At 43.2% G+C, this 18,351-nt stretch overlaps 1 protein-coding gene across 2 annotated transcripts in view; it reads right to left on the reverse strand.

Annotated features, from left to right (window-relative positions):
• Positions 1-309: 309 nt before the first annotated feature.
• TREM2 (triggering receptor expressed on myeloid cells 2) overlaps positions 310-18,351 on the reverse strand; it is a 28,284-nt gene continuing 10,242 nt past the window's right edge. Inside the window, exon 3 of one of the 2 annotated variants that reach the window (XM_066598691.1) lies at positions 310-1,138. In XM_066598691.1, coding sequence (XP_066454788.1) covers positions 970-1,138 — 169 coding nt within the window. In that variant the 3' untranslated portion in view covers positions 310-969. The remainder of the gene's footprint in view (positions 1,139-18,351) is intronic. The other variant, XM_066598690.1, reaches the window with a different exon arrangement.

Below are 18,351 nucleotides of genomic sequence, written 5' to 3' on the forward strand. Positions count from 1 at the left end.
TGGCTGTGACTCAGATGCATGCTGTTGGTGATTCAACACTTATAAAGTACGGGGAGTTCAAATAAGGAAGTTTGAGAAAGAGTACTTGACCACTAACTCGCTGATCTGCAGAACACTTAAAGGAGAACCAGTCATTTTTTGTGCACCTGCACAATGCTGTGTTCATTCCTGCTCAGGAAGTCATCTATGACACAAATATCTTGTTACACAATTTGTTATTAATAAGAAATCTAAAATCACAATACTATAACTACCTGTATGATATAGATTTGTATAATGTAAATTTTCTAATGACTTTTTCAGTTATATTTCTTATATATTTTTTATTTTTTTAATTATCCATTTCTCCTTTTTATTATTTAAATTTCCAAAAACCACTCAGATAATAACAGTGTACTGTTCCCCATGCCCATGAATAACAGCCCAAACTGTTACTAAAATCTGACTAATCATATCCTAGTTATGGAAGCTAACAAGAAAGAAATACAGCAACAAACTTCCCAAGCGATCCTTAACAGACAGACAGCTAATAATTTTACGATTGATGGGATAATAAGGCTTTCTAAGTATGTAGTTTAGCATTCTAAGAAGCTGTGCTCCTGTGCTTTATAGCTCCCAAGCCTCTTTCCAGCGTGTAGGACAACAGCAGTGGCAGAAGACATTAATAGGTGGGATGTGTTAGACACAACCTTTTGTTTTTTGGAAAAGAGATGCAGGTTTTCTGGCAGTTTTTCATGCACCTTTTTTTTTACCCTAATGGACCTTTCCCACAGTATGGAATTGCTCTGCATGGACATTTCTACGACACAATGTTATCCCTATGGGGCTTGAATTTAGCATCCTGATAGTGAAAACAAAACTACTGAAATCCAGTGGTTTTGTTTTGTCCCGTTATGCGGCTGAGATGATCATAGCCACATAACGGGAGAGAAACACAACCAATGTGTTTAAGCCTTAAATGTGAATTAGTTACTGTTGCCACTGGGCCTGGTTTAGATGCCCCATGTAAACGTAATTAATATACTCGGGATAGTCATTTCTTTCCTCTCTGACAACGGCCAGGGAATGTTCAACCTCTGAATGTCCAGCAGACAACGGAATGAAGGATGGTTCTTGGTCCGCACCGCTTGAGTAAAAGCTGCAAGACATAAAGAGACGGTGGTAATTGAGAAACTGAAATTATTGTTACATAAAGAAAAATCTTATTTATATTTATTAGGAACAGATAAGGGCCTTAATACACCTACTCACTGAAAAAGAGTAATACATACTATCTTATTATTTACAGTCTTTGAGCCACCATTTGTCTTGATTAGCCACCAGGCCAGCCCTAACAGTAACTACTTTTTAAGTAGTTCCTACACATCCTGGATGAGTCTTGGGTCACCATCATATTGAAAAACAAAGAGAAATAGCTGTGGCAGCAGGAAACTATGCAATCACAAAATCTTTATTCCTCCAGACACCATACGACGTTTCGATCTAGCAAGATCTTTTTGATAAAGATCTTGCTAGATCGAAACGTCGTATGGTGTCTGGAGGAATAAAGATTTTGTGATTGCATCGTTTCCTGCTGCCACGGCTATTTTTCTTTTGACTGGTTCCTTGGAGCTGAGCGATCCGGCTCCTTGCTGCGGCTGGCACATTGGACGGTCCCACCCAGAGGGTTGTATGGCGTTGTGCTGCCCTGGACTTTGCTATTGATATTGAAAAACAAAGGATGTCCCAATTAGGAACAAAGCAGATACAATGATGTATTGTTACAAAATGCTGTGGTAGGCATGCTGGTTCAGTGTGTCTGTATCAGCCCTACACCATCTTACCACTAAATTACCTGACCACTACACTATCTTACCCCTACACCATCTTACCCCTACACTATCTTACCCCTACACTATCTTACCCCTACACTATCATACCCCTACATTATCTTATCTCTACACTATCTTACCCCTACATTATCTTACCACTACACTATCTTATCGCCACACTATCGTACCGCTACACTATCTTACCTCTACACTATCTTACCTCTACACTATCTTACCTCTACACTAGCTTACCTTTATACTATCTTACCGTTATGCTAACTTACCACTACACTATCTTACCTCTACACTAGCTTACCTTTATACTATCTTACCGTTATGCTAACTTACCGCTACACTATCTTACCTCTACACTATCTTACCTTTATACTATCTTACCGTTATGCTAACTTACCTCTACACTATCTCACCTCTACACTATCTTACCACTATAGTATCTTATGTCTACACTATCTTATGCCTGCTTTAGACACAACAATTATCGCTCAAAAGATGTCTTTTGAGCGACTTTTGAGCAAAAATCGTTGTGTGCATTTTAAGGGCGAGGTGATCGCTCAAACGGCAGTTTGATTGACAGTTTTGAGCGATCACCTTGTGCTCCGAGCGGGCTATGCAGAAGACAAGTGGGGCCACTTGTCTTCTGCATCCACCTGTTCTCTTCTTGGAACGCTCAGCTATTATACAGGTAAGCGCTCCGAGCGGGGTATAAAGAACACAGCTGGAGCGCTGTGTTCTTCATACCCCACTTGTGTTCAGGGAGCAGGATACAGCTAAAACAATAGTATCAGCTGTATCCCGCTGTGAACTTCTGATAAGGCTGATTGTTCTCTTTCAGCATGCTGAAAGAGAACGATCAGGGATTCGTTAACAAAAACAGCACGATGTCAGTGCAGTTCGACATAACGATCCTCGCTCAAAAGATGGCTTTGAGCGATTTTTGAGCAAGAATCGTTGGGTCTTAGCCAGCCTTTACCTCTACACTATCTTACCTCTACACAATCTTACCTCTACATTATGTTACCACTACACTATCTTACCACTACATTATCTTACCTCTACACTATCTTATTACTACACGATCTTACCTCTACATTATCTTACCACTACACTATCTTACCACTATACTATGTTACCCCTACATTATCTTAGCACTACTCTATCTTACCACTATGCTATCTTACCGCTACACTAACTTACCTCTATACTACTTTACCACTACCCTATCTTATCACTACACTATGTTACCTCTATACAATCTTACCACTACACTATCTTACCTCTACACTACCTTACCTCTAGACTATCTTACCACTATGCTATCTTACCTCTACACTCCCTAAAGCCCCATTTACACGCTCAAAATTCATTCAAAAGATAGGGAGAATGACAGTTTGAGCGATCATTCTGCATAAGCTGCTAATGGACACTAATGCCCATTGGCTTCATTGGCATGTAAATGAGGCTCCCTTCACTGTATGCAGATAACAGTAGGTGGTATGTTATCTGCATACAGCCCCTTTCTTCTGTCAAGGGACTGCAGCTAAGAACAATGCTATCAGCTCTCCCGGGGAGAATCACAGCGTGTGGTCCCTGCTATCAGCTGCCTGGCTGAACAATGGATTTTAAACTCAACATAAAATCATCGTTCAGCCGAAAAGCAAATGATGGTAGTATTTGCATGCAATGATTATCGCTCAAAAGACATCGTTTGAGCGAAGTTTTAATGATAATTGTCCCGTGTAAATGGGGCTTTACTTAGCTCTATACTATCTTACCTCTACTCTATCTTACCACTACCCCATGCTTTATGGTGGGAAGTGCACTTTGAGGCATAATTGATTAGCCTTATATGGACTTGTCAGACCAGCAGAAATTCATCACTTCATCTAATGTACACGTCTTTGTTCCTTGGACCAAACAATTGTCTTCCTTTTTTGTATTTCTCAGTAGAGGGTTTTTTGCAGCAGTTTTACAGGGGGGGGGGGCATGACTCACACAGTCTGGTCACAACAGGGGATATTTATATTCGTCTGCTACTTGATTCTTTGAAATTACTTGGACTGTAATCTCAGGGGCGGGTAACATACATTTTCTGAGGCTGGAAAGTGCAACATATTTATCCCGTGTAATGAAGATTACTCTTGGAATATTTTTCCTCTGGCGATTAGAGTCTGTACCATTACAGCAGTTATTTCTTGTTGCCACTCCATTTGAAAAAACATTGAAAGTTTTTGCATTTCCAGTATTTACTGATCTAAATTTCTTAGAGTAGGGGCTTATTCACACAGGGCCAGAATCTCGCATGATGATTGTGTGTTGCAAGACACACAAAACGCACTTGAATGTGAACTCCATTCTTTTGAATGGACTTATTCACATGAGCTTTTTTCTTTAGTCCTTTGCAGCTGCACTGTGAAGATAAAAATCACAGCACATTCAGTCCTCGAGCGTTCCTGCCTCCGGAGCGTTTGCTTTCAATGGGACCTTAAAAGACATCCCATAGCACTCACATGCCGTGCAATGTGATGTTTCCTGCTCAAATCAATGGGAAAAGACTTGCGATCCTCTGATGGTGTTTTATTTTCTTCTTTGCTTACATGAGCAGGTCCTGCCATATTGTGGATTTCTTCAAACTGAAAGAACCAAACGGGGCTATTTAAAACCCACCCTACTTTGTTGATGCTGATGATTAGAGTATGATAGTTATAGGGGATTGAACAGATTAGTGCATGCACAAATACGATTACCCGTATGGAGCGTATTAGCGCATGGACAAGTGATAATAATTTTTTTTTTTAACGTTTAAATTTAGCACTATTGTGCGTGGTGAAAAAAAAACAAAGAAAAATAGGACAGGACCTATCTTTTCTCGCACACTAATGAAAACGAAGCCATTGAAATCAATTGTTTATTTCGTCACATTTTGCAAAACCTGAAAAAATCATGTTTGTCTGTTTAAGCCCTGAATGAGGAAAGACATTCCATAAATATAACTTTTTAAACTATGCAGAATAAATTGACTTTCCCTGGATTTAAAATGCGCACTGCATGTCAGTTCTGCTATGGATTTCTTAAAACTTGTTCACATGGCTTGTACTGTAAATGTGCTACTTTGGTCCGTTTTTGCCTTGTATTTGATTTTGTCAGTATCATTTTCTATTGAGCAAATATGAAACCATGCTTAGGCCGCCTGTCCCCGGCGGGTCAGATTTCGCAAGCAGATTCAGGCCTTAGTCAGACGGGCGTTTTTAGCCGCGATTTGCGCATGCGCATGTGTCCGGCGATTTTATAAAACCATTGCTTTGCAATGGTATCGGACACATGAGCGCTTTTTATGCGCTCGTCCGATAAATTATAGAACAAAAAATCGCAGATCTGCGATTCCTGTTCTCTTCTGTATATGTGCTCAATGGGGCCGGCGGCAGCAGCGCCGACCCCATTGAGAACATATAGAAGACAAATCATTCTTCTCTGCCACAGCTGTAACAGCTGTGGCAGAGAAGAACGATGTTTGCCCATTGAATTCAATGGAGCGGCAATACAGCCGCTCCATTGAAAGCAATGGGCTGCCGGCGTGCGCGGGGTGAATTGTCGGGAAGGGGTTAAATATATAAGCCCTTCCCTGCAATTCATCCTAAAATATGTTAAAATAAAAAAAAATTGTATACTCACCTTTCCGCTGCAGCCGGAGTCCAGCCACGGCCGCTGTCAGTTCTCCTGAACTGCTTCTCGGCACTATTCAGCCGGCGGGGCTTTAAAATCCCCGCCTGCTGAATGATCTGCCTCTGATTGGTCACAGCCCTGACCAATCAGAGGCCGGTTTCACTCACACACCCATTCATGAATTCATGAATGGGTGAGTGACTGCTGCCTCTCAGCGCTGAGCCAATCAGGGGCAGGTCTGACTCACATCCATTCATGAATTCATGAATGGGTGTGAGTGAGGCATGCCTCTGATTGGCTCAGCGCTGAGCCAATCAGGGGGCAGGTCTGACTCACACCCCCTTCACACCCACTGCAGGACGGCCGTGCGGAGCTCCGGCTGCCGGGAGAAGGCGAGTATACAATTTTTTTTAATTTTAACACATTTTAGGATGAATTGCAGGGAAGGGCTTATATATTTAAGCCCTTACCGACAATTCATCCCGGGCTCCCCCGCAGCGCATTGCTTTAAATGGAGGCGGCTCTATTGCCGTCTCCATTGAATGCAATGCGCTGGACAGCTTCGGCCCGTTTCTAATGAAACGCGGCTAGGAGCAGATTTTCGGGCGATTTGCGGACGACTTGCGCGCACCGGTCACGCGATTTGCGGATGCGCATCCGTCATGCGATCCGCAAATCGTGCGAAAAAACGCCCGTCTGACTAAGGCCTTAAACTGCGAAAGAACATTAAAAGTCATTACGATTTATCGTAGGACTGACTTCAATGGAAGCTTCAACGTGTAGATTCGCAGCAAATCGTGGCATACTGTGATGGGATTTTTATTGCGCAAGCGGAAAATCACAATGTATGTCCGCTCGTGGACAGCGGGCTGTGTTTTCCATAAGCATCCTATGGAAAGCATTTTATGCGTGATTCGCGTGTGGATTATCACCGCGGATCACGCAATGTAAAATTGCCTGTGGACAGGCAGCCTTAGTCTGTACAAAAATCCAATAAATAGCAAATATGGAGACAAATACAGATCAAACAATGATTAAATACTGATGACATGTGCAGTATCATCTGTAACACGTCCGTATTACAGATCCGCATTATGGATGTCTGACTAAATGGTTGAGTGAAATTGGCCCTGGGCCATTTTCACAGGGCTAAGAAAATCGCAGGAGATTTGTGAGATGCTAGATGAACAAATCTTATATGAATATGAATCCCATTCTTTTTTTAATACACGAGTGATTTTTCCCTGCATCGCACCACAATGTTTATTTATTTAATATATATCTATGTATCTCATATCTATCTATCTCATATGTATCTCATATCTATGTAACTATCTCATATCTATCTATGTATCTCATATCTATCTCATATCCAGCTATCTACCTCTCATATCTATCTATATCTCTCTCATATCCATATATCTATCTCTCTCTACCTATCTATCTCTGTCTCTCATGTCTATTCATCTATCTCCTGTCTCTCTCGTATATATTTATCTATCATCTATCTATCTATCTCATATCTAGTTATTTATCTACCTCTCACATCTACCTATGTATCTCTTTTATATCGATCTTATATCTCTCTTATATCTATCTTATATATATCTATCTCATATATATCTATTTCTCTTATATCTCTCATACCTCTCTCATATCTTTCTATTTCTCTAGCTATCTCCCTCATATCTATCTGTCTATTTCTCTAATATCTATCTGGCTATCTCTCTCATATCTATCTATCTAGCTTATCTCTATTTCATATCTATCTATGTATCTCATATCTATCTATCTACCTCTCATATCTATCTATCTATCTATCTATCTATCTATCTATCTATCTATCTATCTATCTATCTATCTATCTATCTATCTATCTATATGCATCATATCTATCTCTCTCTCTATCTCTCTCATATCTGTATATCTAATATCTATCTCATATCTACATATGTAGATCATATCTATCGATCTATCTATCTATCTATCTATCTATCTATCTATCTATCTATCTATCTATCTATCTATTTATTTATTTATTTATCTATCTCATGTCAATCTATCTCTCTCTACCTATCTATCTCTGTCCCTCATATCTATAAATCTATCTTTATTAGAGATGAGCGAGCACCAAAATGCTCGGGTGCTCGTTACTCGGGACGAAATTTTCGCGATGCTCGAGGGTTCGTTTCGAGTAACGAACCCCATTGAAGTCAATGGGCGACCCGAGCATTTTTGTATTTCGCCAATGCTCGCTAAGGTTTTCATGTGTGAAAGTCTGGGCAATTCAAGAAAGTGATGGGAACGACACAGCAACGGATAGGGCAGGCGAGGGGCTACATGTTGGGCTGCATCTCAAGTTCACAGGTCCCACTATTAAGCCACAATACCGGCAAGAGTGGGCCCCCCCCCCCCAACAACTTTTACTTCTGAAAAGCCCTCATTAGCAATGCATACCTTAGCTAAGCACCACACTACCTCCAACAAAGCACAATCACTGCCTGCATGACACCCCGCTGCCACTTCTCCTGGGTTACATGCTGACCAACCACCCCCCCCCACGACCCAGTGTCCACAGCGCACACCAAACTGTCCCTGCCCAGCCTTCAGCTGCCCTCATGCCACGCCACACTCATGTCTATTTATAAGTGCGTCTGCCAGAGGAAAAGCAGGCACACACTGCAGAGGGTTGGCACGGCTAGGCAGCGACCCTCTTTAAAAGGGGCGGGGCGATAGCCCACAATGCTGTACAGAAGCAATGAGAAATATAATCCTGTGCCACCGCCATCAGGAGCTGCACACGTGGGCATAGCAATGGGGAACCTATGTGCCACACACTATTCATTCTGTCAAGGTGTCTGCATGCCCCAGTCAGACCGCGGTTTTTAATTCATAGACACAGGCAGGTACAACTCCCTATTGTGAAGTCCCTGTGGACCCACAGCATGGGTGGCTCCCTGGAACCCACCGGCGGTACATAAAAATATCCCATTGCATTGCCCAACACAGCTGAGGTAGTAATGTCGTGCTTAATGCAGGTGGGCTTCGGCCCACACTGCATGCCCCAGTCTGACTGGGGTTCTTTAGATGTGGAAACAGATGCATTTATAATTCTCTGTGGACCCACAGCATGGGTGGGTGCCAGGAAGCCACCGGCGGTACATAAATATATCCCATTGCATTGCCCAACACAGCGGATGTAACGTCAGCTGTAATGCAGGTGGGCTAAAAATTCATTTGATTACACTGTAGGCGAGGGCCCACAAAAATTGCTGTATCAACAGTACTAATGTACATCCAAAAAATTGGCCATGGCCAACCAAGAGGGCAGGTGAAACCCATTAATCGCTTTGGTTAATGTGGTTTAAGTGGTATCTAGGCCTGGAGGCAGCCCAGTTTAATGAAAAATTGGTTCAAGTTAAAGTTTCAACGCTTTTAAGAGCATTGAAACGTATAAAAATTGTTTAGAAAAATATGAGTGAGCCTTGTGGCCCTAAGAAAAATTGCCCGTTCGGCGTGATTACGTGAGGTTTCAGGAGGAGGAGCAGGAGGAGGAGGAGGAGGAATATTATACACAGATTGATGAAGCAGAAATGTCCCCGTTTTGGATGGTGAGAGAGAACGATGCTTCCATCCGCGGGTGCAGCCTACGTATTGCTTAGGTATCGCTGCTGTCCGGTGGTGGAGAAGAGAAGTCTGGGGAAATCCAGGCTTTGTTCATCTTGATGAGTGTAAGCCTGTCGGCACTGTCGGTTGACAGGTGGGTACGCTTATCCGTGATGATTCCCCCAGCCACACTAAACACACTCTCTGACAAGACGCTAGCCGCAGGACAAGCAAGCACCTCCAGGGCATACAGCGCGAGTTCAGGCCACGTGTCCAGCTTCGACACCCAGTAGTTGTAGGTGGCAGAGGCGTCACGGAGGACGGTCGTGCGATCGGCTACATACTCCCTCACCATCCTTTTACAGTGCTCCCGCCGACTCAGCCTTGACTGGGGAGCGGTGACACAGTCTTGCTGGGGAGCCATAAAGCTGGCAAAGGCCTTGGAGAATGTTCCCCTGCCTGCGCTGTACATGCTGCCTGATCTCTGCGCCTCCCCTGCTACCTGGCCCTCGGAACTGCGCCTTCTGCCACTAGCGCTGTCAGATGGGAAGTTTACCATCAGTTTGTCCACCAGCGCCCTGTGGTATAGCATCATTCTCGAACCCCTTTCCTCTTCGGGAATGAGAGTGCAAAGGCTCTCCTTATACCGTGGATCGAGCAGTGTGTACACCCAGTAATCCGCAGTGGCCAGAATGCGTGTAACGCGAGGGTCACGAGAAAGGCATCCTAACATGAAGTCAGCCATGTGTGCCAGGGTACCTGTACGCAACACATGGCTGTCTTCACTAGGAAGATCACTTTCAGGATCCTCCTCCTCCTCCTCTTCCTCCTCCTCAGGCCATACACGCTGAAAGGATGACAGGCAAGCAGCATGGATACCGTCAGCAGTGGGCCAAGCTGTCTCTTCCCCCTCCTCCTCATCCTCCTCATGCTCCTCCTCCTCCTCCTGAACGCGCTAAGATATAGACAGGAGGGTGCTCTGACTATCCAGCGACATACTGTCTTCCCCCGGCTCTGTTTCCGAGCGCAAAGTGTCTGCCTTTATGCTTTGCAGGGAACTTCTCAAGATGCATAGCAGAGGAATGGTGACGCTAATGATTGCAGCATCGCCGCTCACCACCTGGGTAGACTCCTCAAATTTTCCAAGGACCTGGCAGATGGCTGCCAACCAGGCCCACTCTTCTGTAAATAATTGAGGAGGCTGACTCCCACTGCGCCGCGCAAGTTGGAGTTGGTATTTCACTATAGCTCTACGCTGCTCATAGAGTCTGGCCAACATGTGGAGCGTAGAGTTCCACTGTGTGGGCACGTCGCACAGCAGTCGGTGCACTGGCAGATTAAACCGATGTTGCAGGGTCTGCAGGGTGGCAGCGTGCGTGTGTGATTTGCGGAAATGTGCGCAGATCCGGCGCACCTTTCCGAGCAGGTATGACAAGTGGGGGTAGCTTTTCAGAAAGCGCTGAACCACTAAATTAAACACATGGGCCAGGCATGGCACGTGCGTGAGGCTGCCGAGCTGCAGAGCCGCCACCAGCTTACGGCCATTGTCACACACGACCATGCCCGGTTGGAGGCTCAGCGGCGCAAGCCAGCGGTCGGTCTGCTCTGTCAGACCCTGCAGCAGTTCGTGGGCCGTGTGCCTCTTCTCTCCTAAGCTGAGTAGTTTCAGCACGGCCTGCTGACGCTTGCCCACCGCTGTGCTGCCACGCCGCGTGACACCGACTGCTGGCGACGTGCTGCTGCTGACACATCTTGATTGCGAGACAGAGGTTGCGTAGGAGGAGGAGGAGGGTGGTTTAGTGGAGGAAGCATACACCCCCGCAGATACCACCACCGAGCTGGGGCACGCAATTCGGGGGGTGGGTAGGACGTGAGCGGTCCCAGGCTCTGACTCTGTCCCAGCCTCCACTAAATTCACCCAATGTGCCGTCAGGGAGATATAGTGGCCCTGCCCGCCTGTGCTGGTCCACGTGTCTGTTGTTAAGTGGACCTAGGCAGTAACCGCGTTGGTGAGGGCGCGTACAATGTTGCGGGAGACGTGGTCATGCAGGGCTGGGACGGCACATCGGGAAAAGTAGTGGCGACTTGGAACTGAGTAGCGCGGGGCCGCCGCCGCCATCATACTTTTGAAAGCCTCCGTTTCCACAACCCTATACGGCAGCATCTCCAGGCTGATAAATTTGGCTATGTGCACGTTTAACGCTTGAGCGTGCGGGTGCGTGGCGGCGTACTTGCGCTTGCGCTTAAACACTTGCGCTAGCGATGGCTGGGCGGTGCGCTGAGAGACATTGGTGGATGGGGCCGAGGGCAGCGGAGGTGAGGGTGTGGGTGCAGGCCAGGAGACGGTAGTGCCTGTGTCCTCAGAGCGGGGTTGGATCTCAGTGGCAGGTTGGGGCACAGGGGGAGAGGCAGTGGTGCAAACCGGAGGCGGTGAACGGGCATCGTCCCACCTTGTGGGGTGCTTGGCCATCATATGCCTGCGCATGCTGTTGGTGGTGCCTCCCCAGCTGATCTTGGCGCGACAAAGGTTGCACACCACTGTTCGTCGGTCATCAGGCGTCTCTGTGAAAAACTGCCACACCGTAGAGCACCTTGACCTGTGCAGGGTGGCATGGCGCGAGGGGGCGCTTTGGGAAACAGTTGGTGGATTATTCGGTCTGGCCCTGCCTCTACCCCTGGCCACCGCACTGGCTCGGCCTGTGCCCACACCCTGACTTGGGCCTCCGCGTCCTCGCCCGCGTCCACGTCCTATAGGCCTACCCCTACCCCTCAGCATGGTGTATTAGCAGTGATTTGATTTCCCAGGCAGGAAATAAATTGGCGCAAGCCTGCTGTTAAACGTAGCTGGCTGCGTATGATTTGTTTACTATCTCCACCCACCACACACGTACACAGAACGCTGAGGACTGACAGAGACAGGGCACATAAAAATGTTTCCCTTTTTTTAAAAAGAAAAGGCCCACTGACTATATTCAATCAGATAAGATATGTGTTGCACAGAAATGCAGTTATATGAAGTGCAGCACACCGGAGACTTTTCCCAGGCAGGAAATAAATTGGCGCAAGCCTGCAGGACAAATAGAATGTTTCCCTTTTTGGGAAACGGAGGGCCCACTGACTATATTCAATCAGATAAGATATGTGTTGCACAGAAATGCAGTTATATGAAGTGCAGCACAGCAGAGACTTTTCCCAGGCAGGAAATAAATTGGCGCAAGCCTGCAGGACAAATAGAATGTTTCCCTTTTTGGGAAACGGAGGGCCCACTGACTATATTCAATCAGATAAGATATGTGTTGCACAGAAATGCAGTTATATGAAGTGCAGCACAGCGGTTACTTTTCCCAGGCAGCAAATAAATTGGCGCAAGCCTGCAGGACAAATAGAATGTTTCCCTTTTTGGGAAACGGAGGGCCCACTGACTATATTCAATCAGATAAGATATGTGTTGCACAGAAATGCAGTTATATGAAGTGCAGCACAGCCGAGACTTTTCCCAGGCAGGAAATAAATTGGCGCAAGCCTGCAGGACAAATAGAATGTTTCCCTTTTTGGGAAACGGAGGGCCCACTGACTATATTCAATCAGATAAGATATGTGTTGCACAGAAATGCAGTTATATGAAGTGCAGCACAGCGGTTACTTTTCCCAGGCAGGAAATAAATTGGCGCAAGCCTGCAGGACAAATTGAATGTTTCCCTTTTTGGGAAACGGAGGGCCCACTGACTATATTCAATCAGATAAGATATGTGTTGCACAGAAATGCAGTTATATGAAGTGCAGCACAGCGGTTACTTTTCCCAGGCAGGAAATAAATTGGCGCAAGCCTGCAGGACAAATAGAATGTTTCCCTTTTTGGGAAACGGAGGGCCCACTGACTATATTCAATCAGATAAGATATGTGTTGCACAGAAATGCAGTTATATGAAGTGCAGCACAGCGGTTACTTTTCCCAGGCAGCAAATAAATTGGCGCAAGCCTGCAGGACAAATAGAATGTTTCCCTTTTTGGGAAACGGAGGGCCCACTGACTATATTCAATCAGATAAGATATGTGTTGCACAGAAATGCAGTTATATGAAGTGCAGCACAGCGGTTACTTTTCCCAGGCAGCAAATAAATTGGCGCAAGCCTGCAGGACAAATAGAATGTTTCCCTTTTTGGGAAACGGAGGGCCCACTGACTATATTCAATCAGTACTGCACACGGATAGATGTGGCCCTGAGAAGGACCGTTGGGGTTCTTGAAGCCTACACTAACTCCTAACACTCTCCCTATAGCAGCTTCGGCACCAACAGCACTTTCCCTCAGCTAACTCACAAGACATATGAGGCGAGCCGCGGGAGGGGCCGACTTTTATACTCGGGTGACATCTGATCGCCCCAGCCACTCACAGCAGGGGGGTGGTATAGGGCTTGAACGTCACAGGGGGAAGTTGTAATGCCTTCCCTGTCTTTCAATTGGCCAGAAAAGCGCGCTAACGTCTCAGAGAGGAAACTGAAAGTAACCGGAACACCGCGTGGTGCTCGTTAAGAGTAACGAGCATCCCGAACACCCTAATATTCGCACGAATATCAAGCTTGGACGAGTACGTTCGCTCATCTCTAATCTTTATCTATTCATCTATCTCATATCTGTCTATCTAGCGCATATCTATCTTTTTTTATCTATTTTTCGTATCTATCTATCTATATCTCTCTCTATCTATCTCTATATCTATCTATGTCTGTCATATCTATCAATCTGTCTATCGCTCTCCCATGTATCTGTCTATCTGACCTATAAAATCTCTCTCTCTCCCTCTATCATATATATATATATATATATATATATATATTTATTTATATATAGATAGATAGATATACTGTATATACCGGCGTATAAGACGACTTTTGAACCCCGAAAAATCTGCTCTGAAGTCGGGGGTCGTCTTATATGCCGGTAATACAAAAAAAAAAGTGTAAAAAAAAAAAATCATTACTCACCTCCCCCGGCGTTCTGTTGCGCTCCGGCAGGATGTCGCTCGCTCCTCGTCCCCGGCGCAGCATTGCTTTCTGAATGCGGGGCTTGAAATCCCCGCCTCCAGAAAGCTAATACACACGCCGTCAGCCAGTTACAGCCATTCAACGACAGCATTGAATGGCTGTGATTGGCTGAAGGCGCACGTGTGTTAGCAATCACACCCATTCAATGATGATCTCTCTCTCTCTTTATCTGTCTATCGCTCATATGAATCCCATATCTATTTATATTTCTTCCATATATATATCTCACATCTGTCTATCTCCCAAAACTATCTATAGGTCTATCCCTCACATATCTATTGATCTCTCTCATATATATCTATCTCTCTAATATCTATCTGTCTAATCTCTGTCTCATATCTGTCTTTCATATCTATTTACCTCTTATATCTATCTATACATCTCTCATATCGATCTCTCTCTCTTTATCTGTCTATCTCTCATATCTATTTCATATCTATTTATCTATCTTCTATCTCATATCAATCTCTCTTTCTCATATCTATCTATCTATCTATCTATCTATCTATCTATCTTCCCAATGTCATAGAAACTTAAAATTTGGCACGAGCATTGAATATGTCATAAATAGGAAAAGTTAATAGGTCCCAACTCAATTATTCAATCTATGCGCAAAAGAATTAGCGTCCAAATTTTACGTACGGAATCAAATTCTCTCACTTCTCCGTGTCATAGAAACTCGAAATTTGGCAGGAGCATTGATTATGTCATAAATAGGAAAAGCTAATGGGTCCCAACTCAATTATTCAATTCTAAGCGCCAAAGAATTAGCGTCCAAATTTTACGTACGGAATGTAATTTCCTTTTTTTCCGGTGTCATAGAAACGTGAAATTGGGCACGCACATTGATTATATCATGAATAGGAAAAGCTATTGGGTCCCAACTCGATTATTCAATTCTATGCGCAAAAGAATTAGCGTCCAAATTTTACATACGGAATGTAATTTTCTCTCTTTCCGGTGTCATAGAAACGTGAAATTTGACACGGGCATTGATTGTGTCATAAATAGGAAAAGTTAATGGGTCCCAACTCAATTATTCAATTCTAAGTGCAAAAGAATTAGCGTCCAAATTTTACGTACGGAATGTAATTTTCTCACTTCCTGATGTCATTTTATATAAAGGAAACATCGCATGGTTACCTCCTCATGGTGTTTCCTGGGTAACGCAGAGAACTATGCAAAATGGTGAACATATGTTTTTCCGGTATCTCTAAAGTAACCACGACTTCATAAGATTTTCCGTGTGAACACCAGATAAACACCAGTACCAAATTAACTCGGGCGAAGCCGGGTATATCAGCTAGTCTATATATATAAAGATGAAAGCCCTCACTGACTCACTGACTGACTCGCCACTAATTCTCCAACTTCCCGATGTCGTAGAAACATGAAATTTGGCACAAGCATAGATTATGTCCATAATAGGAAAAGTTAATGGGTCCCAACTCAATTATTCAATTCTAAGCACAAAAGAATTAGCATCCAAATTTTACGTACAGAATCTAATTCTTTCACTTTCCAATGTCATAGAAACTTGAAATTTGGCACGAACATTGATTATGTCATAAATAGGAAAAGCTAATGGGTCCCAACTTGATTATTCAATTCTATGTGCAAAAGAATTAGCGTCCAAATTTTACGTACGTAATCGAAATCTCTCACTTCCCAAAGTCATAGAAACATGAAATTTGCCATAAGCATTGAATGTGTCATAAATAGGAAAAGCTAATGGGTCCCAACTCAATTATTCAATTCTAGCGCAAAAGAATTAGCATCGAAATTTAACGTACATAATCTAAATCTCTCACTTCCCAATGTCATAGAAACTTAAAATTTGGCACGGGGATTGATTATGTCATAAATAGGAAAAGCTAATGGGTCCCAACTCGATTATTCAATTCTATGCGCAAAAGAATTAGCGTCCAAATTTTACGCATGGAATGTAATTTTCTCACTTTCTGGTGTCATAGAAACGTGAAATTTGGCACGGCATTGATTGTGTCATAAATAGGAAAAGCTAATGGGTCCCAACTTGATTATTCAATTCTAAGTGCAAAAGAATTAGCGTCCAAATTTTACGTACGGAATGTAATTTTCTCACTTCCTGATGTCATTTTATATAAAGGAAACATCGCATGGTTACCTCCCTGTGGTGTTTCCTGGGTAACGCAGAGAACTATGCAAAATGGTGAACATATGTTTTTCCGGTATCTCTAAAGTAACCACGACTTCATAAGACTTTCTGTGTGAACACCAGATAAACACCAGTACCAAATTAACTCGGGCGAAGTCGGGTATATCAGCTAGTCTATATATATAAAGATGAAAGCCCTCAGTGACTCACTGACTGACTCGCCACTAATTCTCCAACTTCCCGATGTTGTAGAAACATGAAATTTGGCACAAGCATAGATTATGTCCAATATAGGAAAAGTAAAGGGGTCCCAACTCGATTATTCAATTCTAGCGCAAAAGAACTAGCGTCCAAATTTTACGTACAGAATCTAATTCTCTCACTTCCCGATGTCGTAGAAACATGAAATTTGGCACAATCATAGATTATCTCCATAATAGGAAAAGTTAATGGGTCCCAACTCAATTATTCAATTCTAAGCGCAAAAGAATTAGCGTCCAAATTTTACGTACAGAATCTAATTCTCTCACTTCCCAATGTCATAGAAATTTGAAATTTGCCACGAACATTGATTATGTCATAAATAGGAAAAGCTAATGGGTCCCAACTCGATTATTTAATCCTAAGCGCAAAGAATTACTGTCCAAATTTTATGTACGTAATCTAATTCCCTCACTTCCCAATGTCATAGAAACTTGAAATTTGGCACGAGCATTGATTATGTCATAAATAGGAAAAGCTAATGGGTCCCAACTGGATTATTCAATTCTATGCGCAAAAGAAGTAGCGTCGAAATTTTACGTACATAATCTTAATCACTTCCCAAAGTCATAGAAACATGAAATTTGCCATAAGCATTGACTATGTCATAAATAGGAAAAGTTAATGGGTCCCAACTCGATTATTCAATTCTAGCGCAAAAGAATTAGCATCGAAATTTAACGTACATAATCTAAATCTCTCACTTCCCAATGTCATAGAAACTTAAAATTTGGCACGGGCATTGATTATGTCATAAAAAAAAAAAGCTAATGGGTCCCAACTCGATTATTCAATTCTATGCGCAAAAGAATTAGCGTCCAAATTTTACGTACGGAATGTAATTTTCTCACTTTCTGGTGTCACAGAAACGTGAAATTTGGCACGGGCATTGATTGTGTCATAAATAGGAAAAGTTAATGGGTCCCAACTCAATTATTCAATTCTAAGCACAAAAGAATTAGCGTCCAAATTTTACGTACAGAATCTAATTCTTTCACTTCCCAATGTCATAGAAACTTGAAATTTGGCACGAACATTGATTATGTCATAAATAGGAAAAGCTAATGGGTCCCAACTTGATTATTCAATTCTATGTGCAAAAGAATTAGTGTCCAAATTTTACGTACGTAATCGAAATCTCTCACTTCCCAAAGTCATAGAAACAGGAAATTTGGCACGAACATTGATTATGTCATAAATAGGAAAAGCTAATGGGTCCCAACTTGATTATTCAATTCTATGTGCAAAAGAATTAGTGTCCAAATTTTACGTACGTAATCGAAATCTCTCACTTCCCAAAGTCATAGAAACAGGAAATTTGCCATAAGCATTGAATGTGTCATAAATAGGAAAAGCTAATGGGTCCCAACTCAATTATTCAATTCTAGCGCAAAAGAATTAGCATCGAAATTTAACGTACATAATCTAAATCTCTCACTTCCCAATGTCATAGAAACTTAAAATTTGGCACGGGGATTGATTATGTCATAAATAGGAAAAGCTAATGGGTCCCAACTCGATTATTCAATTCTATGCGCAAAAGAATTAGCGTCCAAATTTTACGCATGGAATGTAATTTTCTCACTTTCTGGTGTCATAGAAACGTGAAATTTGGCACGGCATTGATTGTGTCATAAATAGGAAAAGCTAATGGGTCCCAACTTGATTATTCAATTCTAAGTGCAAAAGAATTAGCGTCCAAATTTTACGTACGGAATGTAATTTTCTCACTTCCTGATGTCATTTTATATAAAGGAAACATCGCATGGTTACCTCCCTGTGGTGTTTCCTGGGTAACGCAGAGAACTATG

This window comes from Eleutherodactylus coqui, chromosome 4, assembly GCF_035609145.1.
Source record: "Eleutherodactylus coqui strain aEleCoq1 chromosome 4, aEleCoq1.hap1, whole genome shotgun sequence".
Lineage (NCBI taxonomy): Eukaryota > Metazoa > Chordata > Amphibia > Anura > Eleutherodactylidae > Eleutherodactylus > Eleutherodactylus coqui.